General features: G+C 42.9%; 2 protein-coding genes across 8 annotated transcripts in view; both read right to left on the reverse strand.

Annotated features, from left to right (window-relative positions):
- Positions 1-605: 605 nt before the first annotated feature.
- GCNT4 (glucosaminyl (N-acetyl) transferase 4) lies at positions 606-18,473 on the reverse strand. 7 transcript variants are annotated; one of them, XM_069881143.1, is made up of 4 exons: positions 18,407-18,473; positions 17,510-17,655; positions 13,675-13,879; positions 606-3,638 (listed from the first exon to the last, which is right to left on the reverse strand). In XM_069881143.1, the coding sequence occupies exon 4, from the start codon at positions 3,635-3,637 to the stop codon at positions 2,270-2,272; it is 1,368 nt and encodes a 455-aa protein (XP_069737244.1). In that variant the 5' UTR covers position 3,638; positions 13,675-13,879; positions 17,510-17,655; positions 18,407-18,473; the 3' UTR covers positions 606-2,269. The 7 variants fall into 7 exon arrangements, 4 of the variants coding, with proteins under 4 accessions (XP_069737244.1, XP_069737245.1, XP_069737243.1 ...); XM_069881144.1 differs by having other exon boundaries at positions 13,675-13,882; XM_069881142.1 differs by lacking the exon at positions 17,510-17,655.
- Positions 18,474-20,972: 2,499 nt separating this feature from the next.
- The window catches only part of ANKRD31 (ankyrin repeat domain 31), a 61,490-nt gene continuing 57,936 nt past the window's right edge, over positions 20,973-24,526 (reverse strand). The window contains exon 26 of the mRNA XM_069881149.1: positions 20,973-22,842. Within this exon, the coding sequence (XP_069737250.1) occupies positions 22,691-22,842 (152 nt within the window). The 3' untranslated portion in view covers positions 20,973-22,690. The remainder of the gene's footprint in view (positions 22,843-24,526) is intronic.

Here is a 24,526-nt window from a genome sequence, read left to right on the forward strand (position 1 = left end):
AATGAGTGATGCTGCCTCACACTGTATCATCTCCCTACCCACTTCTTCACTACATAGGAAGCATAAGCTGCTTTATTTCAAAGCAGTTAAGTGATAGGCATCATTCAACCCAATCCGGTTACAGCAGCACATAGTTGCATGTTGATTTATTTACCTCAATTAATTTTAATGTGCTGGTGGGTTATTTTTATAATTTATGGTAGAGCAAACTATTCAAACACAAATGGGAATGTGTGTGTATACATACAGAAATCAGTTTAAGTACACAAGAAATTTTCAATATATCATTAAACATCAATTTATGTGTACAGAAGGCTGTGGCTTGGCCCTCTGGGATCCTAACATACTCTTTTATTAACCTGTTTCCATGCAGGAACTCTCCACTTTATATACAAATACTGATGCATGGATCTCTAAATACTGTCAATATTTCACTTTCTACAAAATGTCTATAAATCACATCAAGTCAAGACAGCCCTGGGCAGACATGGCAAGTCACTGAAGTAAGCAACACACACTTCAAAAATTATCCCCATTTATTTCAGAGACAGTACAGTCTGTGTCTCCACAGACTACATAAATAGTTTGATAAGCAATTAGTACTGTACAAACAAACCATATACTCATAGGTTTTGAAGTGCTTAGCAAGATAATAGAACATTGTTGTTTCCATTTTACAGCTGGAACACCTGAAACAGAAAACTCAGATGATTTGTCTTACGTCTTATAGGAGATCAGTGTCATGAATGAGGAAAAAGACCTGTGACTCCTGATTCTCAAACCCAATCTTAAGCCACAGATAACTTGACCATGACTAAACTAATACAGAAAAAAACAAGATCAAAAAAATTACTTGGTCTTTTCAACTGAAATAAGCAGCACAGACTTCTCATGTGTATGAGACATGGCTATTACTGCAGCAATTTGTGGACTGATAAGACCAGATATCCTGAAGTCACTTATGGAAAGAGGACCCTTTATGAAAGCCATATGGATAGAAAGAGGACAGATGCATGCAGCAAGCTGGACCTCAGGGTCCACCCACTGGAACCACCGCAACTGAACTTGTGGCAGAACAATGTTGCAGAAAAACCCACCTATTGCCAAGGGGCACTTCTGAGTTGCAAAAGTTTCTGCAGAGACCCCAGTACTAATAAACACTTCCCTCACACTGAAGCATGGTGAGCCCACCTGCAAGGCGGCTCCCAGGCCACTTCACTACCAGAAGAAAGATCTTGTCAGCCTGGGATCGTGGTGGTGCAAAGTCATGAGAAGAGCATGGAGAGATGTTTCTACACAGGGTGTTGATTTCTGTAATATGGCTATTATACTTCTCGACTTCACATGTTTTGCACTTCAACACAGCACTTGTTATCCACTGTGTGTAAACATACTGTCTCAACAGAACCAGGATTTCACAGGAGGATATCTCTATAGGCAGAGACAGAAATAAAGACTGACCTTTATTGGCATGGATATCTACTGTAAGGGGCTGCAGAGATGGCCCTTAGGGCATGTTCATATATGGACTTTGAAGAATAACACCATGTAATTCCGTTTCAATCAGCCACCACTAATTTCATAGGCACAGCATGGCACCTGAGCACACACTTCACAGAAGGAGAAGTAACATATAAATGAGCTGGAAGAAGAGAATAATGCTACAGACAATGCAGTATCTAAAGATCTTCTTTCCCTTGTATCATCCAGTCATATTCACATTGCAAAGATCTTTGTTAGCTCCCACACATGGGAAGTTTGGGACTTCCAGCGAGGCCACATGGCTCATTTGGTGTCATGCTGATCTCTCGGTTTTGTCCCTGAGGTGGGCAGCTCCAGCTTTCCTGAGGTAGCAGATACAGAGGTCTTTGTTTCAGATGTCTAAGAAAAACAACAGTGAAGGGAAAGGGTACAGGCAGGCAGATGCATGGGAGTTTCTTAGGAAATCAGCAAACACACTTGATGTAAAACATGTTTCTGAACTACTCCATTGGGACAGACAGCGCCAGAGCCTCCAAAAGCAAACCGCACTCTCACAGAGTCACCCTAAAGAACAGTTACAGGATTATTGTGGCGAGTTACAAAACATTTAATCAGAGAGGCATGACTTTTCATTGACAAATGGCCAGTCACCTGGCTGTCCAGGGCTCTGAACTTTACGCAGAACAGATGTTTCGCTCGCTAACATCCTGCAGCGGGTCAAGGCAGAGGAACTGCAGGTGCAGTGCTATTACAGTACACAGTACTGACAGCAAAGAAGACAGCACTGTTATAGCAAGGCATTCATAGAATTTATGTGCAGAAAGTATTTGTCAGAGGATAAATACACCCATTCTTTCTGTCGTTCTGCTAGTTTTTCTGCCAAGCATTTTACCAGGACAGGGTCTACTTTGGAATCAAACTTGTTGGCAAACCAATGCCCATAATTCAGAAGCCATCTTAATTCTGCGGCCCCATAGATGCAGACACTGCGAAGGTGTGTACCGGTGCAGGGAGGATACAAATGGTCTTCAAGATAATTCCATTTCACCAGACGAGTTTTGCTTTGCAGGTCTGTTATGTCCTGAGCTGACCTTGGAACTTCTCCAGGGACCCCAGGAACACGTACAAGAGTGGCCCAGAAATGTTCATCTGGAGAGTATGTATCCTTTGACCACTCAAAAAAATCTTTTGCAAGAGAGCTTTCAAGGGTGTATTTAATAAACGCTCGGCTTAAAACAAAATAGGCACTGCCAACAAATACCTCAATATTATGAGGTGGTGGATTCTTGGAAATGTTGGTTTTTACAGGCATTTGCATGTATTCATAAGGCACTTTCATAAGTTCATAGTGATAAGTAAATCGTTCTCTTTTGCTACTGCTTGGCTTTACAGTTTCCAGCATGTTTCCTCCACCAAGTTTCTTCAGTTCAGCAACCAACTCAAAATTTGACCTCAAAGGGAAATCTTGGCCACACAAATTAATAACGTACTTCCAGGGAACTGAGGAGTCCATCAAATCGGATAAACAATTAAAATCTGCTTGAAGCCGTGAAATATGTGCATAATCCACTGTCTCCAGTTTTGATGCAATGAAAATATTAGGGAAACATTTAGCTAGATTTTTCATAGCAGATTTGAAACTTTTTGCTGCTTTTTGGTCATAATGGATGCAGTAAATATTGTGATGACTGTACAGTGAGTGGATAAGCCTTTCTACCATTACTGCATCTTTGTGAACAACCAAAGAATAGGCAATTGGAAAACTCTCTTCCTCGGGAGAAACAGGTTTCAAGTCATATTTCCTAAGTGAATAATACACATGGCAATCGCTCGTCATTGCCATGACATCTTCATCAGCTAAATCAATGATCTCTTTTCTTCTTATCTCTAAACTCTTGCCAATTTCATGGGGATCTTGTTCATATATAGACGAACAATTGATTTCATAGTGGAACTCACTTCTAAGATAGGAATACCTGTTTCTAACGTAAGAAGAAGTGCTCAAGAAGTGTTCAACCAAATAAATGCCCTTAGAGGGAAAAAAGTGTCTTTCAACATGAAGGAGCTTCAGCAGTGCAATCAGCCACCCCGTAACACACAGGATCAAGATCTTCCTTCGTGTGGGACATTTGTAGGGACACTTGTGTCTCTTCATTCTGCAAGAATACAAGAGATTTGATGTTATTTTAAACTAGGAACAAAGCATCAGAGACAATTCCAGCTTCAAACTTAGATGTGCACACCAGTCTGTCTTACAGCATAAACACCACCTTAGCAGGACAGGGCACTGGAAATCTGCAGTTTCTTCTTAATCATCATGTTAATTTAAAGACTGATTTAGCACAGCAGTAGGCAAAGATTTCATTTCCCTGAACTGGCTGACTGAAGGCAATAAACTAATTCAGATTTCAGGCAATTTCCAGCTAAATAGGAGTTTTGGAACAAGACTCCCGCTATTTATTTTCCAAATCTTGTTTTAATTTCTTGAGTCACAAACTGAAGTACAGCAACGCCTGCATTGGTAGAAATGTGACTGTCCTCTAAGTGAGTCGGAAGGATTGTTTATTTTCCTGAGTAACTCCAGGGGATTCAATGGGATCTCTTATGAGTCTGCAGTGAATGTGTGCTTATGGTAGATGTTAGTATTTTTTAAAAAAATAAAGCATTAAACTGAAAGCTTTAGAATTCAGTCAGAGCATCTTCATTGTCTCTAATACTGCAGGTGGCCCATGAAGACCTCCAACAGGAAATGAATTTGCTTCCCATCCTCTCTGAATAGGTTCTGACAAGCCCAAAGTCCTCCCTGTGTCCAGATTTCTTCTGGAAAATACTGGTAACCTGCTCTCAAGAAAGAGATGGGTGAAGACATAGCATTTCCACCTACTGGAATGAGTATATAATATGACCTTTTGAAGGCAGGAAGGGTAATAGTAAGCAACCTGTTCATCAACCTCAGATACAACTGCAAAAACACTCAAATGGCCCCCTTTTATGCAGCAGGGTATTTACTAACATTCCTGTGTAGCAACTTAACAAGCGAGGTATTACCACAATAACAGCTAAATGGAGTGATCTTGTTTCCATATAGCTTTGCTTTACCAGCTGAGTGCAAGCAGCTTTGTTGCCATCCCTAATGGCAACAAAATGGCAACATCCTAAAATTAGACAAAAGTCCACATCCATGTCCAGCATTAAACTTAGCTTAAACTAAGCTCTATTTTGTCTCTAAATTTAGCAGCTTCCAACATTTTCTATTGAGAAGAAGCTGTTCCAGAATGTTTCAGAGTGAATAAAATGGTGGGGCCAAAAGAAGTGGCTAAGATGTATGCAGATCCATGTATACTTGTGAAATTAAGTACTGAGGTGTGTATGCAACACTCACTGCAAGACTAACTTAGGTTCTTTAGCATTCCCACCAATGTCAGGTCTTGTAAGCTGTAGCTTCAGCTAAAATGCAGCCTTTCCTGGCAGAGCTGCTTCATTAGTCAGCTCTCCCCAACTTTCCCTTTCTTTGTGCATCTTTCTCCTTGATATTTCTCTTCTGCAGGCAACAGAAAGGAGAAGGAAATGCCACTTGTTTCACCTGTGGGTGCCAGGTATAGACCAGAGAAGGGAGTGGGGTAAGCCCACACACGTATGTATTTAGTAGGAGCCAGAGCTCAGCAGTTCCCTGAAGGTTTTATGAACAGCCTCCAGGAATGCTAACAAAGAGAAAAGAGAGATCTATCTGCCCACAAAGCCATAAAAATCCTACCTTCCCCCGAGACAGCAGGTGCTTTCCTTCACTTCTTCTCCAACCTAAGCCCAGCTCAATGTCTAATCCAGGCCTCCACTTTACCTACTTCCTTCCTGCACCTGTGTTGCTGGAGAAAAGTTGCTCTCAAAAGCCACTCATAACCAAAGCCAGGTTTCCAGCCATGTGACAAAGCCCCTGCAGAAGGGAACACAGCTAACCTACCCCTCTTTTTCCTCTGGAGGGAGAAGACCTGTGTAGTGTGGTCTCTCTGTGAAGTCTGCCTTGTGCCCCTGCCTGGTGGTCTCCCTGGTTACTAAGGACAACCTCTACCACACCTCATCCTGGGAGTCAATCTTCCCTTCCTCTCTACCTCCTTCAAAAAGACAAATGGAGCCTGGACAAAGGAAAAAGGAGGACTAAGAAAGCATCTCCTCCACCGCCTCATCCTCCCTCTAACTATAGCAACCCTGGTCAGCTTCCACCTAGTATCAAACTTCATGATTCTAACCAAACCAACAAAAAAGCCATCACTCCATGCTTTCCAGCCTGAAACTACCATTCTAGACCACTGGAGTCTGGTGCACCCTGGAGTCAGACCAGGATGTGCAGGAAATCACTTGGACAGCACCGAGGACTCCCTCTTTGCAGCTGATGAGCAAAGGATCCAAACTCGGCTCCCTGAACATTCCTATGGTTTTTGGCACTCTCAACCACAAGGAGCTACTGTGCCATACAGAGGAGTCAGAAATCCAGAAGACTGTGGCGACATGGTTCATATTCCCTGTGCAGGAAAGGATTAAAGAGTGCGGGTGAGAAATCTCAGCTGCTCCATTGAATTATCTGTTTATGGAAGACAACCCCCTGATCCTGGCCAGTATCTGGTCAGATGAGAACCTTAGAAGCCAGCAATTATATCCACAGCTCCATCTGTTTGTTTGTTGATTTTTGGTTTGGATTGTTTTTTCTTTTTCTATTTTTTTTTTTCTTCTAACAAAACATCATATATCACTGGCACCACAATGGTCCACATAGAATCAGGCCATGTGTGACCCTACCAGCTCTTAAGCACTCTAACATCTCTCCAGCAGTGCAGTTCACCACTACCAATATCCCGCTGTCCCTCCAGCTCTATCCTTATCGCATTAAATTCATATTCTCTTGCACCTTTGACGCACGCCACAGCCAGGCTCAGTACATCAGTATGAGGGCAACAGCTTTGTTCTTCAGGCACAAATCATTTGGTCGTGACCAGGAGGAAGTCAGTTTCTGCAAAAGACTGGGATTTCTTGAGGAATGCTGTATCAGGGAATGAAATTCCTCAGGAGAGAAGGAACACTACAAATCTCATCAGGTTTTGATTTTTTGATTCAAGAGCAAAATGCCTATTTGTTACCATGTGCAGCACTCAAGCCCCACTCAAACATAGCAGTGTACTGTACCCACAGCTCTTTCTGGAGGAGGAGGGAACAAATGACATATGCCAGATAGGAACAAGCACCTAGAGCTACCTGAAGCACCTAGCTGGGGCAACACTGAGCAGATGCTACCTCTAGTTATCTTGCTTACAAGTATTTTTTTACTTTGGTGCTACCACACCATCTGTAGGACCAGCATCCCATCTTCTGCACAAAGATTGTGCAGGTAGTGAGCTTGGTGTTGTCATCTTGCCTTGTTTCATAAAATGTTCGCACTTTCTCAGAAATTAATGGAGACTGAGCTCATTTTGTAACCAACACAGCGCACAGCTAGCCTGTACACACACATACACAACATCTAACCTGGTCAGAGCACTTACGAGCTGGAATGCAAAGTACTGAATGATTCAGAGAATGTAAATTGATGTATTTATCTACCCTCTGTACCTATAAAGCGAGGGATGTTCAAAGAAAACAGACATGCAACAAATAAAAGGGAAATGTATTTGTGTTGTGTAACAAAAGAAGTGTTCTTACACAACACATAACTGGAACCTTATCAGAAGGAAACTTAAAGACCATTAGCTCAGCAGGATTCAAGAAGGAAATAGGCAATCAGCTGGCTATTCAGAGTTTCCAGAGTTACCTTCACCAGTACATAAATATGGACAGAAAGCTGAATGCCCTAGAACCATGACATCATGCAATTACCAGCTGCCAAGACTTCCAACTGGAAATTTTTACCAATAAAAATGTTTCTTCTGATCATCACTCTCTCCCTGAATCTGCTTTTATCTACTGCTGGACCAGAAGAGGAATTGGTAGTTAGATCTATAACAGCAATATTTGTATCCCACACAGAAAACAGCTGGGTTTTACACTGATGAATTTCATTACCTTCTCTTGTGTGTTCTCCTCCGTGCAAGAAGTTGTTTTGGGCAGCTTTACACCTTCAAACACTTAAAATCATTTGCTTTCTGCAACAGCACAAGTTGTGCAATGACACAAATGGAGGAACGAGGTGGTAGGAAAATTTCACACTCTCCTGAAAAAGTTCAGCTGCAGATGGAGTTCTTCAACTCACTGAATACTGTGTTGGCTATAGTCAGCAGAATAAACCTTCCTGAATGGACAGGGCAAAGGCTGATCCATGCCACTCTTAAACTGAAATACTCAGTTTGTGCCTCCAAAGCACTACCCAGCTAGGCTCAGCTGCCTCTGTCTGCCTAATGTAATGATGCCGGGCTTGCAGTAGGATCAGAAAATACACAGCACTTTTCAAGTGGGCAGTGGTGCTTCATTCCTTCCTCTGTGCTTCAATCTAGTGTGTATGTCTCATCTTTCGGGAGGCTGCAGAAGAATTTTGCAGCTCTTCTGGGGCTCAGACAAGAGTCATAGAACCCTATAAAACCCTATAAAAACAGAGAACAAGCTTTCTCCCCTGAGTACTGAAAGTGTTGAAAGTTACAAACCAACCTACAGCCAGCTAAAGGAAGTACTAAATCTTATCCAGGCTATCTGTAAACATAAATTAAGAGCCAGTGATGCTGCAGAGTACTTAGAAGTGTGCAAACCCCTACAGCAAGCTAATCACAAACACAAGAAGCAGGTTTTGCTCCTCTACAGCACCCACGGGCAACCTGCTTGTGTAAATCACCCAAGCTCACACTGGCACTGTCACAGAGGTAAAAGCAAAGTGCACCTATGTGATATAGAGAAGTAAATTAAATTGGTGGTTGTTTCTCTTGGCTTTTACACTACAATTACTATAACAACACATAAATGTTGAATTTCTACTGAGAAACTGCAATTGCTTGAAATGTTAAATGCTTGCAAGTTGAACTCAAAGGAACATTAATGAAAGGTAAATTAAAGCCTGCTTTTAGAAGTCTTCTGGGAGGGGAAAAAACAAGTATTACAACAATTTTTATTCTAGCTCCAGATCTCATAATACTTGTACACACACCCAGGCACTAATCCTGTGGACTTCCCTAAGTAGATACAACCTGGTCGGAAAAACCTAAACATCCTGCTCTGTAAGCCTGGTGAACAATCAGGTGCTTTTGCATTTTACTAGCACCTGAGAAAAAAAAAAAACACCTTAAGTCAATACATTTCGTTCAAACTCAAAAGAAAAATCTCCTACTTCAGGACCTGTTATTTAAACTGAACTGAAAAAAAAAGCTCTAAAATAAATCATATTTTTAATGGGAACAAATTACCAGAGATGGCATCAACCCATGTTTTAGCTTGTTTTGCTATTTAGGTGGTTTGGGGGTTTTTTTTTGACAAAATTAAAAGCTAGATTAGAGCAATATTTGCTTCTTCATTTGCATTTTTCATAATAAAAAAGATGTTGCATCAACCTCTTCTGTAAAAATTTGTAAAGAATAGCAGTGGCAAGCCTGGACTCTAAAGCAGCGCCTAAGAGCAATGATCTGCCTGCCTAAAAGCTTGTCTGCAGTTCCATCTGAATACCATATAATTTTTGTCACATTCTGGTCTAAACACACTCGCAAAGGTCACATCTAAACATCTAATACACTGCAGAAACAACACCAATGAGTGTAAGCTAGATTTAAATTAGCTTTGAGTGTGCCTGCCTGAAATTTCACTGTATTAACCAAAACACTGCAAAACGGGACCTTTTAAACTGTTGCATCTTCTCAGTCCTACGCGCACAAATAAATTCTCACAGTTCAGCCTGTGAAATATGGGATACCTCCTACCAGACCAGCATCTCTTCCCTGGAGGCAAGCAGACCACACATACAAGAAGAAGAATGGGGAGAAGTCACGCCTACCTCTCTGTAAGCTCATGACCCTAGAAAGAAAAACAGCAGCTGCCAATGCCGTGTGTTCGAGGAACAGAACAGCTGGGTATTAACCAGCTGAGCCTATACATTACATAACACGTGGCAGTCCATATTTCTGCTCTAAAGAGCCTCCTGTGAGCATGCAAATTATTTTCTTGGGAATTACATATTTTACAAGGTATGCACACCCATTCCTTCAAAGTAAAAGCAAGTTCAAAGCATCACACCTGTAGAGGTGCTCCAAGTTGTCTGTATTCAGATCACACTGATTTATTAACAGCTTGTCAACCGCTTTATTTGAGACCACAAGGAATTTTGCAACTCCTTAGGATTTCGTTCCCTCTCCTCACTGTGTCTTTCCTGATACAGCTTGTGTTCCAGAGCCCACAAGCTCCACAGACGCTGCCAGCGGAGTGGAGCTGTCACGAACTGCCTGGGTCCATCACAGGAAGCCCAGAGCCTCGTGAGGCCAATATGCACCAGAAATCTCCTTGCAGGCAGAAAGATGAAAATCCTGCTTTGAAGGCTGGGATTTGTTCAGGGAGGCTAGAAGGATCTCTGCTCGGAATGGGCTGGCCCCGTGGAGGGGGAGAAGCATTCCAGACAGTGGTGAAAATAACAGGGTCAGCAGCAGGACATGCAGGCAGGTCTCTGCCTGAGGAAGCTTGTAACCGGTCTGCCTGCAACAACCAATACATCCCAGTTTTCCTGAGGAACACAAGATCACGCACACAGACACAAAAAACACCCCAGACCATGCTTGCAACTCTTTTTATTTAACGAATTAAGAAAATCAACTGTAATCACCTTAAAAACAATTCCCTTCAGAGCTGACACACAGCTACATGCAATGCTGGCAACGTTCAAAGCAATTGCGCAGATCACTTTCTGAGAGGCTGTTGAGGATCTTAACCATTTTTGCTTTCATATCTTCTACTAAGAAAAAAATGGGTGCATTTGAGCACCAACTTCATCTTTGAGATCTCTTCACCATAAGCATGAGTCAATAATTGAAAAGTTTCCATCGTGGATTTATTAGTTTAGCAAGAAACTTGATGTTAACTCACTGTTCACCCTTGCACACCAACATTATCTGACCAGCGGTAAAAAATTTCTATATTTGAACATGCATTCACTCATACTACGTGAAGTGATTGAGTTGAGCCTTATCTCATTGTGACAGGTTAGAAAGTTCTATAAACATATCTCTCTCTCCTCCCACTCTCAGTTCCTGAGCTGTGGGGTTAGTCTCTTTTTTATGTCAGACCTTGTATGTCAGCCAATATCCACTGCCCCCCAGCTCTGCCCTCTACCAGTCCTTCCTGAAGGACCTGTTCAGTAGGTAAATAGAAGTCCAGTCTCAACCACCAACTATAATACAATGAGCTACAGAAAACCAAAATCCATTATTTCCCTTACTGTGTATCCCTATTGAATTTATATTACTTTTTAAATTTAGCATGACTCGTGAGAGTGTTCTGTGACTCTCCACAGTTGGCTACAGATGCTACAAATTATTTTTGGTGTTGTGCCAGACGGCTACCTGGTGGGAATCATGTCTTTATCTGCTGTTATGTCAGCTTGGGAGTGGTTAATCCAGAATGTGGAGTGACAAGCCATGCTGGCCACTACCAGCAGAGGGATTCTTGTAAAATGAAGGCTATGGGTAGGCAGTGCTCTCTTCTCAGTGGATCTGAAAGGCATAGTACTCACTATGAGTGCTATTGTGGGCAACCTGCTTTTGTGCTTGCCACAAGGCGAGAGTTAGGATAAAAGATCAAGTCTGTAGAAGCAGAGGAACAGAGAGAATGACGTGTTGTTCTCTCCCTTCTGCCAAAGAACAGCATGAACCAAGCTCCTTGCTTATCACTTAGGTTAAAGAAAAATTAAAAAACGAATGACTGGTGAGAAGAAGCACTAGAACAGAGGCTGGGAAATGATGCAAGAGAAGAATGCAGAGAGGGATCAATGAGGGTAAGTGCTGACATGCTACTTGCCCATCCCTCTAAAGCAAACAAGGCAAACCCAGTGTCTATGTTTTTTCTTGGAAAACAGGTCACACTGTATTTCAGCAACCAATATTATTATTACCATATAATAGCAGGAACTACCAGAACAATTCCCTTTCCTCCAGGCAAAGCACTTTGGGAAAAGTTTTCCCTGATAAAATATCTCCCATTTGCCTAACATACACCCACTCACAAAGCAATGCAAACTTGGTTGAGTTGGATTGCAAAACGAAATCTGCGGAAAGATGCAGTTAGTTCCCTTCCGGTTTTCCCTCTACTCCATATAAATCAAGTAACTCAAGGGGTCTCTCTGGAGAAGGAAGACTGGACAGTGTTCCTGGGAAGCCAGAGAAGAAGAGAAGTAACACCTTGCTAAGTCATTTATTTCTTTTGTTTAGTAAACTGTCTGTCTGAACTAAACTTTCAGCTGTACTTAATTATTGATGCTGTTAGTTGGGAAAGTTAATTTGTTCATGTGCTATTATTTACTACTGCTAGATGGTTATTTCCATCGCAAAACTATCTATTCATAGCAATCACGGAGCTTCTGTAGGAGTACTTCTGTTGACAGTAAATCTAGATCAGCTGATTCTATTGAGTTTGTCTGGTTTTCCACCCACTTACTTTGCACTGGAGCTTCGGCCTATGCCCCTGTAGCATAGTAGTGCCCATTACCAGCCAGTAGTGCCCACTACCTCACACAGCTCACCCCCTTGTTTTGGCTTGCCTGATACTATACTTAGATTTCCTCTAAATGATGCTACTAAAGAGCTAAGTAACTATGACTACTTACATTCTGACTTACGGACCTCTAATTGCAAGACATGAAAAAATATGCCATTAATTTTAGACCCAAGCCTAATTAAATAATAAGCCTGCCAATTTTAAGACCTGGAAGACTTAAAACAACACAGTGCCCCAAGGAAAACAGCAAGGAAAATCTTTAGTATAACACAGCCTTTTTGTGCTACTGGAAAAGGAAAGACAGCTTCTCACCAGAAACACGGGAAACACAGGTTCAGCAAAGATTTTGCAATTATAGGTATCACACATGATTTTGTCTCAGTGCTAAACATGAGGACGATTCATTGCTTGGGATACATAGATCTGTTTCCTACCAGAACCTGCTAAGCTCACAGTTTGCTTGTCTATCTGCCCCTCAGTCCCAGCTCTCTTCATGTTCTTCAGAAAAGGCTGGATGCTCTTTTCTAGTTGCCTCCAGTACATCAGTGATCCCCATAACTGCAGTAAAGTATCTAACACTAATTTCCTGCATGTCCGTGTCCCAGAGATATGTCAAGATAAAGAAAGTCTGTTTCCCTGCTCTCTGGCCAGGAAAAGAGGCAAGTGACTTCTGCAGCGTCATGCAAGAAGACAGTAGCAAAAGACAGAATTGAACCTGGCTCCTTTGCATCCTCAACTAATCTAAACTGCTTCACAATCACATTTGACAAAACCTTTTCTGGTGGAAGCCCAAAAAAGAAAAATCTACTAGCAGATCCCATAGTACATGTCAAATTATCCTGTCTTGCCAGTCATGAGGATATCCAGCCCTGTTGAAGCAGGAAAGTGCTTGGAAAGCCCAAGGATAGTTTGCTATGGAAATTCTCAAGCCTGATTACTTATATTTTGAGTGCTTAAGTTCTCTGACTTTAAGAGATTGGAGTATCCGTGTTTGCTGAGGACTTAAAGTGCCATAAAGGCAGGAATCAGGATAAAATTTAAAAGTACATACTTTATTATTTTAGAAAAGCCCAGGCCCTGGTAAATAGAGTTTACTCAGTCGTAACTTTGGGCAATCTAGAGTTTAACAGCTTCACTCCAACTCATAGAAGGCAATAAAGTACTACTACCACTGTGGTGGAGAGAGGGTTAACCTTTACCCCAAACTACTGCATAACATAAAAATCAGGCCCAAAGGGCCAGAACTTGTGTACATTGGCAAGGAGTAGCACTATAAAAGAGGGTGGAAATTTCTTGTTAGACAGGGAGGCAGAACTGCACCGTTCTGCAGAAAAGCTCCCATTAACAGCTCAAAATATTTCTCCATTTCCTTCACCTCTCCATCAAGCTGCTTGCAGACTCTTGCCTGTGAGCCTCCCACTGTAAATCACACCAGCTGAGTCAACTCCCCATCAACCCCTATCAAAGTCTTCACCACCAAAGTCACAACTTGTCACATCAGCAAGATCATTTCAAGGAGTGCTACAGACTTACCTCTTGAACTTCGCTGTGGTCTCTTCCCCTTTGCAGAGCTCTTTAGGATGCTCTGTCCCAGAAGATCAACACAAGTGTGACCAGCTCAGTGGCTGAACAAAGTCCTGGTGTCTGCTCCATCCTGATGGTGCCCGCAGCCTTCAGTTTCATCAGCGTTTCAAGCGCGTATGAAGTGGAATGTACGGAAGGAGCAGGGATAACATTACTGCTTGCAACGATTAAGAAAGAAAAGGGTAAAAAGTTAGCTGAAAAATAGAGAGTGTGGAAGCTTTGTGTGATAAGCTGTGGAAGCCATTATTTGTACAATAAGCATGTACTTTTCACAGAATCATAGAATAATCAGGTTGGAAGAGACCCATCAGATCATCAACCATTCCTATCAAACACTAAACCATGTCCCTTAGCACCTCATCCACCCATCCCTTAAACATCTCCAGGGAAGGTGACTCAACCACCTCCCTGGGCAGCCTGTTCCAGTGCCCAATGACCCTTTCCACAAAAAATTTCTTCCTGATGTCCAGCTCAAACCCCCCCTGGCAGAGCTTGAGGCCATTCCCCCTTGTCCTGTCCCTGTCACTTGGGAGAAGAGGCCAGCTCCCTCCTCTCCACAACCTCCTTTCAGGTAGTTGTAGGGAACAATGAGGTCTCCCCTCGGCTTCCCCCTCTCCAGGCCAAACACCTGTTTACTCACATAGGATTTCTATGCACCAATAAGAGATGGCGGGGGGGGGACACCATAAAAAGAACAGATCACATCGGAGTAACCTGATTTCATTCTTTATCAGGCTGAAGAGGACATGAGAAGAGGCAAGTAAGTGCCCAGATGTGACAACTGTCTGTCAAAAGTCTCACCAAGTTCAAACTGTGCTTTGTACTTCAGGTCTGTGAGGACTTGCTCCTTCCACAGATAAAATACCTCTGCCACCAAGCCAAGGCCAGAAATTTAGGCTACTGGTGTGACGCCCACAGTCCTGGAGATACTTTCTGAAGCTGTGTTTAGACACGATGATCTGCACTACAAGGTCACCTACATGCGAATAACTCATATGGTATGTAGCATCTTTTACATAGCAAGAAATATATTTTTGTGCTATTATACCTAAGCTTTGTTTGTGTAATGGATACAAAGAAATCTGAGGAACTAAACATTCCACTATTTGCACATACCACAAGGAATTAGTTGGGTGCTTCCCTGAAGGAAAGCACAGCAGTACTACTAAGGCATACATAGCATTCTCCTCCTCTCCATCCATATTTCAACTCAAGTATTGTGCACACCAGCCTCCTCTTAATCATCAGCCTTCCAGCTCACACAGTTCTATAAACCTGTATCTATCTCTGTAACTATGGGCCTTATTATTTGTGCTCTGCTTTCCAGTGTGGCAGGAGCAGGCTGAACCTGATAAGTTCCGAAGAAAGGTCTGGGTGCTGCTAACCCATAGGGTCCTGCAGTCCTGCCTTAGCTCGATAAGTCCACTGTGGTGAATTCATATACTGAGAACAGTTTCTGAATTCTCCACTAAGTATTTGGCACTCTCTGAATGCATAAGAGTCAAAGTAGCATGACAGTAGCTGGGGCAGCTTTACTCCTTTTCAGGGTGAATGTGAGGGTGTGCCTGCAGTACAGTGGGCAATGGTATCAAATGTTATTAATTAATTAATAAAAAAATTGAGAACACAGAAATATAGAGATGGTGGAAATTTTCTGTGAGACAAAAGCTCTCATCACATACAAAACTGGAAAAGGTTTGCAGACAGGTGTGCATCTTTTGCGTAAGATTTAGGGTTCCTACTTATCCTTGCCTGAAAAAAGCCATCAAACAACAAGGCACCATGAAAACACCCACAGGCCAACCGTACTTCACCACTGTCAATCCAAAAGGCAAAGGTCTTTGATTAGCACCACAGAATCCTGCCCAGGGCAGCAGTTAGCTTCCCAATGCACCATGAAAGCCACATTGCTGTTAGACAATACAACAGAGCATGAGGGTGTGTGGGTTTCCAGCAGGCTGGTATGTAGCCTGTTATCTACTTAACCATGCATCTGTCTGGCCATGATGCGATTAGAGAACTCCTCTTTCTTCACAGCTGTCCTTCTTGTATTCAAAACAGAGGGACCTGTATGTTACACTTGGTTACGCTGCAAATCCTACTGAAGCCTTCTTAATTTTTAAGTTTTTCAGCAAGAAACCTGTTGAGGCGTGACTTGTTGGCAGAGCTATGCAAAACTTCTCTCCCTTGCTGGATTCGGCACCCTGCAGTTTATGTTGCCGACATGAGCTTTCTGTGACTCATCTGCTGCATCTCTTCGTTCCTTTATCGATATTTCCTGGGAGACCTCAAAAGCTGGAATGCCTTTATGATTCCTGATGCGTTTCTGTAGCTTTAACAGCTACAAAAAAATCTTAAGCTCCTTCTAGAGTCCTCTTAAACATCATCTGTTAATGAGACCTAGCTTGCTTCATCAGCACACATCAAGACAGCCCACTTCCTACCTGAAGTCAATTTGTCACTATGTATGCTGTAACCACCAAGACAAACGGCCAAACAGATACATCCAGACCTTTCTGGTGCTCCACCCCCGGCTCTGATCAACAGCCAACACATTTCCAAAAATCCCTGCACCATCCTTCCCTAAAATCTCTCTGCTGAAGCCTGAAAATGCGTTTCCATCCTGTTAGTGGGCATACAGCTTCTTGAAACCACACCGTACCTTGCGGACATCCACTGAGGTCCTTGTCCGTATCAGGCCTGGCTAAACAGCTGCCAAGCTGCCAAGATGTGTGTGATCCACAATTTCTGGACTCACCTGTTTGTTCTCAGCCAGTGCTTCAAACTTTTCTGGGCTCCCCCGAATCCTACACATCATTACTCACCAGTTTCTTTACATCTAATGATAGTACATGGCTTTGACCTTTTCTGCTCTTTTAATTTTACCTTTAGTTAATCACTCACACCTCACCTGGACTACTTCTAAAGAATTTCAAAGATCTAATCTCAGCCACCAAGGCAATTCCAAGATGATCACAGACTGCCTATTGACTGACTAGAATAATTTGTACATACTAAGCCAGAAAACACAAGGCACAGTATAGGTTATCACCCACAAAACCTACAGAACCCAGTACACATGCGGTTTTCAGCATCTGTTCCCCTTTTCTGCATTCCCAATGTAATCCCAGCACAAAGGCTGTGCCAACACAAGCAATTTAAACCTGTATGTATTCTTCATCACCACTAGCTAAGTAACCTTTATCACCATTACTACTTTTCAAACTGTTGTAGTCCTTAAGAATGGCTCATTTATATGAATTGTGTTAAAAAGCATTGGCTATGGTTGTTAGTGATCTTTAAATACCTTAACAGCTGGGCAGCATACTGAAAACTGTAGAAGTAGACCAATCCCCATGATTATCAGACATGTAGGAACAAAAAAACATAAGTAGACAAGCACAGTAGCATTTTGCTTCCCTTTCTGTATCTCAGAGAAGCTACATGCATGGAAGAACAGGCACATCATATCCATAGGACACATTCATCCCAGAATGATGTGCCACAGTATCCAAAAGCAGATGCTTGGAAAGAGGGGAAAGTGCACAAGGAGAACAAAAACTCTCCAGCATCTTCTCCACACGCTCTTTCAGTGTCTTCTCCCTTACAGCTCAGCAGTTTGTAGCATCAGGGGTTACAACTTTCTGCTTCTCACGAAATTCAAATTTCTTCCACCCAGTTGCTTTTGAATCCATGTAAATTTTCTGACATCCAGTAGACTGGGGGGTGGGGTAAAACACTCTACACTGACCCAAGTATTGCGTAAAAACCCATTCTGTCTTACTTGTTTTCAGTCTTTTGCCTTCCAGCATCACTTGATCGTTGTAGTTCCTGGTTTGAAGACAGCGAGCAGCTCTTTCCTGTTCACCGCCCCCACTCTAGCTGCAAGTTTATCAACCACATCTACCCCTCACCTGTTTGTCTCCCAGGCTATCAAAGGCAAAATCAGATTATCACTAAGGAAGCTTACTTATTTTAAAAGGTTACTAGTGAGGGAATTTGCCTGACTCAAAATTAAACAGGCTAGTTTATTGACTAGATCTTTTCAAGTCTCAAACAGGCTAGTTTATCGACTAAATCTTTTTAAATCTCCAAATTAAACAGGCTAGTTTATCGACTAGATCTTTATAACTCTCAAAATTAAACAAGCTAGTCTATCGACTGGACCTTGGAACACATTAAAGCGCATCCTTAGGACGGACGCAGCAGACTTTGCTCAAGCAAAGTTCCACTCAAAGTCTCCTTCCACAATCCTCACTCCGGTAAGTGAGAAGAACCCGCCACCGTGCCTCCTCGAGGAAAAAAACATGTATTTCCGAGAGCCCTGTGCCGTTCTGTCAGTTCTGGTTTCCTCGCGAGGAAGAGGAGCCGCTCTCCGCAGGAAGCGGCGGGGAGCGCGCTCGGCAGAGGGAGCGCGGCCACGGGCCGGTTTGAGCCGTTCGCGGAAAGCCCCAAAGCCGCGCAGCGGAGGGACCGCGGCCGGGAGCCCGACGAGCCCGGGGAGCGATCGGGCTGAGCCGGTGGAGCCGCCGCCGCTCGGCGCCGCGGCCGCAGCTGGAGCGCAGCTGGAGCCTCGCGCCGCGGGGATGCGGGCAGGTGCGGCCCCGGGACACCGACCCGCCGCCTCCCGGGCCCCCGCACCCCCCACGGCAACTTTGTGAGACGCGAGGCACCTTCTTACCCGAGCTCCGCGGCAACACCCGCCGGCACGGACTTTCCTCCTCCTCCTCCTCCTCTTCTTCTTCTTCTTCTTCTTCTTCCTTCTCTCCCTCCTCCCTCCCCGCCTCCGCGCAGCTGCTGCTCCTTCCTCCTCCTTCTCCTCCTCCTCCTCGTCCTCCCCGCACTCCGTGGCCGCGGGGAGAAAGGAGGGGCTGCGACCTGCCGGGAAGAAGAAGGAGGAGGAGGAGGAGGAGGGAACGGCCCCGGGGACCACGGGTTCCCGCAGCCGCGGCAGGGAGCGACAGGCGATGGGACAGGGGACAGGGACCGCCAGCGAGGGCTCAGGTGGGAACAGCTTCTTCGCCGAAAGGGTCATGAGGCGCTGGCACAGGCTGCCTAGGGAGGCGGCTGAGTCCCCGTCCCTGCAGGTGTTTCAGAGATGGGTAGGTGAGGCGCTCAGGGATGCGGTTTAGTGGTAGACAGGTGCGGCTGAACCCGATGATCTCAAACCTCTTTGCCAGCCGAGCGAGTCGATGATTCTAGGGCAGTGACAGGAGGGGAGTCAGTGCTGCCGTTTTGAACTGATGAATCATAGATTCATAGACTAGTTTGGGTTTGAACAGACCTTAAAGCTTTTCCAGTTCCAACCCCCCTGCTATGGGCAGGGACACCTCCCACCAGCCCAGGCTGCCCAAGGGCCCATCCAACCTGGCCTTGAACACCTCCAGGGATGGGGCAGCCACAGCTTCCTGGGACAACCTGTGCCAGGGCCTCACCACCCTCATTGTGAAGAAATTCCCCTCATGTCCAGTCTAAATCTGCCCTTCTCCATATACCCACCATTGCCCCTGGTCCCATCACCACAAGCCTTTGTGAACAGTCCCTCCCCAGCTTTCTTGTAGCACCTTCAGCTACTGGAAGGTCGCTATATGGTCTCCTCGGAGCCTTCTCTTCTCCAGGCTGAACAACCCCAACTCTGCACTCTGGCTTTAAACCTGTGCAACCAGTGAAGCAACCTGCCCTCGCCCTGCTGCAGTGCTCGGCTCTGCTCTCCGAGGAGCTGCCACGTGTCCAGTTCGGCTGCAGCCCTTGCAGCGGGACACAGCTGTGACAGCTCGGCTGCAGGCTGCTAATTGCTTAAGCTGCTGTAACCGAGTTAGGTGTAACCAGAGCTCCTTCCACAGAAACAGAAATCAAACGGACGCAGCAGTGGGACAACTCACCCGTGAGTTACCCTGCTGTAATAACATATCGGTGCAAGTGCTAGAACTTTCTCCAAGAGACAAATCCAAAGACTTAGAAACAACACCTATCTCGCCAACAATGACAAAAACATTCAACTCCCCAAACAAAAAACTTGAGTTCTTTGAATCCTCTTCCTTCTTTGAAATGTCCTACTCTCTTCCTGTGTCATGTTTAAGCTGCTTTCAATATAGCGAGAAACTTAATAATTGAAATTTCAAATCATCTGCAATTTCCCTAACCAACTGGTTACCTGACACCTGGTGATCAGAAAAGGGGCCTGAATCTCATGGATGCAGTTTTTCATTCTCTTGATAATTTAAACAGTGTTTTCCTCCAGGTAGCATTAAAGTATGTAAGACCAGAAAAAACAGTCTCTGCCTCTGTGTTGTGACAGAATACTTGTCAGCTACAACTTCTCCAAGAATTTATCCAAATTCCTATGGCCGCGTTATTCTCGTATTGCTTCTGCTTTCCTCCTTCCCCCTTAATTGCATTTCCACCATCAAAATACCCAAGGTGTATTTGTACCTTCCAGTGCTTTAAATACCTTCCCAAAGCTGGCCTCCATTCCCATTTCTCTTGCCTTAACTGCTCTTGCTGGCTACAGGGCAGCTTTGTAAGGCAAGAAGGTGCTATGTTTTGTGCTGATCCTCTGCCCAGAGAGAATTTAGCTCTATCTGCGTTTTTATTTCTTTTCTCCATGTCTCCCTTGCTTATACCCAAACCTCTAGCCTGTGTTATTCAGGAGGTCAGCTTATCATATTGGTCCCTGCTGGCCTTAAAATCTATGAATCTTGTGTTGTATTGTCTGCCTCCCAGGTGCTTATCTTCCTTCTCACTCTCATTCTTTTGTTTTGTACCTCACATTCTTCCTCACTAATATTAATCTTCCCACTGATTCTTTTTCAGCTCTGTCCCAGTAATAAATAAATCAATCAATCTGTGGAAATACAAATCTGAATTTGTCACTTTTGTTCTCTGAATCATCTCTTTCTGCTTATTCCCCATCTGAATATTAACTTCAGGCAGGATGCCAAGGGGTTTGTATTCTTTGCATTTTATGTCCTTTTCAGTCTAGCCTGCACCACACAAAGTGCTAACTCACAGCCTAGGGGTGGAGAAGGGGTTTACTAAATAAAAAAAAACGAATAGTGAAAGGAGCAGGAGGGGCTGTCAGGGCTAACTGCTACTGTTCGCCACTTGTGAGCAGAAGGCTTATTCTCTGCTGTAGTAAGGGTCACTAATAGCTGCCTGTCTTTATGCAAAAATACACTTAAGAAGCATAAATGTAAATAGAGAAAACAAAACACCCTATTCATAACAGTATAGACTTTTGGCATCTTTTAATGGATCTCTGCAATAAGAAAAATATTCCAGTTGGGAGAACAGGGAAAATTCACTTTTCTAAGAAGATTTGTAAAGTAAAATCATACATTTGTTAGTCATATTAAAACATGTGCTGTCAAGCTAACACTCTTCTCAAAACACCTTGAAAAAAAAGCCCTGGTAGCTTACTTTTACACAGAGCATCAGTAAGAAACATCTTTGTCCAGCTTGAATCTATCAGGCTTTTTGTCACCGTATCTTAGGATTGCCTTAGGTCATGTAACCACGTTAATATAATGGACTAATATATTACTGTCAAATCCTCCCAAGTTTTATACATTGATTTTATTAGGCATCTTGTAACAAAGAAAAAACATTAAACATGTAAGTAATTCAATAGTAATTTTAACAGTCAAAAGTCTTCCACTTTTCAGTGAAAGCGGAAGTATCATATTTGAATGAACGTTTCCTTTAAACCACAATGCCTTAAGGTTTGTTTTGCTGCTGCAGCTGTGAGACTGCTCCATTTTCTTTCTGTGTGGAAAGTGACCCTTGTGAAATACCTGTCACTCAGTAGTCTTTAACTTTCTGACTTCCACGCAGTTCACGTTTCTTTACCCTTACAGCCCATCACACTGTGACTGCTCATGCATCCTAGGGCACAGTATTAGCTCTCCTGTACATCAGACCCCTCCCTCTTCTGTAACCCACCTTCTGTCTAAGACACTAATCAAATCTCTGCAGATGAGCTCATCACACTCCAAACAGCCAGCTGAGGTTGTTACGGAGTGACAGGAGATATTTCTCATCCCATTCACTGGAGTTAGGAGTAGCAGGTGCTATTATTTTATCTGTTCTTATAATCCAGAGAAAGAAAGAGCAAGAATGCCATTGGAATGCAGATAATTCTCATGACAGTCAAATGTGTTATAAATATGTTACGGATGCAGATTCACACATTGTAAAATTAAAGCAAACAGAAATCCTCCAGAGATGGAGCTGAATATCTAACGTGTTGTTAGATGAAAAAATCTGTGTTCCACAAACAGGCTAACTGCATTTCCTGCCATATGCCATCACATTTTCTGTCCATCAGAAAGACTTGGCTGGAACATGAATGGAATTTCCCTGAGCACTTCCAAGGCTAAGACTCAAAATTTTAACAGCTTTCTAACTGCTCTTTTAACCTCTCCCAGCACCTGCCCCCTCCTCAAATGTTTGTACACATCCACGCCAGTTAAAGCAAAGCTACTAGTGATTTTTACATCTGCTCATTTTGATTTTTTGCCTAACCTAACAGCTTATATTATTATATGAGCACGTGCAGCCATTTCTGAGAGCACATGCTCAGACACAGCAGTTCCAGGTTTAGGTGCTGAAGTGAAGATCAGTGTTGACACCTGTTTGGTTCTGTGTAGGCCCATCAGGCACAGGCAGCCACTGAAATCAATGACATTTCATACGAATTTTTTAACCTAAAATATAATTCATAATGAGAACCAAAGTGTAACAGCCCTCATCTGCTTCCCCATTTCCTAATCTTACAACACAAAATTCAATATTGACAGTTCTCCTGCTACCTTCCTCATTTACCCAAACAATCTTTCAATTCATTCCAAGTGCTGCACAAATGATTTATCAAAATGACAGTAACAAAGCACTTAGTTCTAAAAAGCTCAAATGTTTACTTTTAAATGATGATGAAGAAAAAAAGATGTTAGCACTCGAGAAGTCTTCAGAATCCAAAATCTTCACATCCTTTGTAGAAATTCCAGTGCTTTTCCATTAGAGGGCATGGCAGAAACTCCTCTTTACATACCATTAGTATCTCATTGAACTCAAGAAAATGTGTGAGACTTTCCACCGAGTTGAACTGGACAGAAGAGCCTGTTGAAAGTGCATGCGAATTATTAGCGTATATTAGAGTAATAAAAAGCAGCCACTAGCTCTATTATCGAGAGAGGTACTCATAGCTTGTTAGAAGCAGCAGTCTACAGGAATCTGTAATGTGCCCTCACAGTGGCATCCTGGAAGCAAAACAGATTGGGTATTTCAGGATGATTAGATCAGTCATGATAAATCCTTGTCAAAATACAGGAAAAACATGTTTGAAGTGACACTGGTTGGGCATTTTGCTTGCATTTACTTCTAGGCTACGATATGCCATCCCCGAAGTTGTCTTTGCCTGGCACCGGTTTTCCAGTTGTCACCTACACCAATTCCAAAGGCCAAAATACCTTCACTGAAGTGACAACCCAGGTCCCAGTACTAAAACAATCAGCATGTCTTATGTAGGTATCAGACCTTTTAACTCCATGTCTCAGTGACAACTTCCCTGCTACTTCCTGATCTCCAGGAGCTCACTTGTCAAAGCCACGAAGTGGCAAATTGCTAGTAGAAGACAGAGGTCTGTGTTCAGAAAAGCAAACACAGAGTCTTGTGTGTGAGGATGACGGTTGTTCCACACCCATGATATCCACAGCAACACTTCTGATTTCAGTGAGAACAGGATTGCATTTGGTATCTAACACCCTCTGTGCATCTTCAGTATGCTTGTGCCATAACACAATAAATAAGGGAACAAAAACCATGGTCTGATGTCTAGGATATATTTAAGTACATTGGACTACAACAAAGATGGGCAAACTGAATACACATCCCACCCAAGAACTAAAATCACAATGCTCCTCAAACACTCTTTATTGCTTATGAAATAGTGGTCGGTTACCTCAGAAGTCAACTTACACATTTACCTAGAAGTGATGATTCAAAGGGCATAAACAGGAATGCTTGTTTGGGATGTCACAAAAGAGATTTAGGGACACATTCAGTTAAAAATTATCTCAAAAGTAAGTCTGGGAATTTTTTTATAAAATAAACTGGCAGAAACTGAGCTGAAGCATTGTCATTCATACTGAATCTATAGCGACAGGACATGCATGACTTCAACCTGTTTTGATTCATTGAAAAAAACTTTTTTGTTCTCAGATGTCAAGAATTGGTATCTAAGTACAGGAACATTTATTGGCAAAGTCTGAAGTTAATTTAACATCCTGTTTGAGAGATGATAATTGGAGAAAAGACATTCCTTTCGTACTTCAGAAATTCTCCTCTCTCAGCACTCTCACTACAACATTCTAATTGATTGACTTAAAAATCTTATCTCAAATTTGTACAAATTTGTAAGTGTAATAGAGGTACGCCCAAATAAACCTATTGAAATCACTTTTTTTTTCAGCAGTTTACAGCTTTCTTTGTTGATTTCTTTGCATCAAATTAATGTTTCACCTACTGGATTAAGATTTTGTAGATTAAATATCAGCACTCTACCATAAATACAACTTTACCTGAGTGAATAATTCAAATCTCTACTCTCTCTAGTCTCTAATTTTCAGTAATTCTAGGTAATGGTCAACAGTTAGGAAAAGCACAGTAATTTATACCATCCCAGACCTGTCCTCCTCAGTTCTGATATCAAGTTTATATATCTGTACAGAGTGTTTTGTAGAAACTGATCAATATCTGAACAATTAGTCCCTGCATTTTTTTCCTCCGTACTCTGACATAGCCA

Source organism: Phaenicophaeus curvirostris, chromosome Z (genome assembly GCF_032191515.1).
Source record: "Phaenicophaeus curvirostris isolate KB17595 chromosome Z, BPBGC_Pcur_1.0, whole genome shotgun sequence".
Taxonomy (NCBI): Eukaryota; Metazoa; Chordata; class Aves; order Cuculiformes; family Cuculidae; genus Phaenicophaeus; species Phaenicophaeus curvirostris.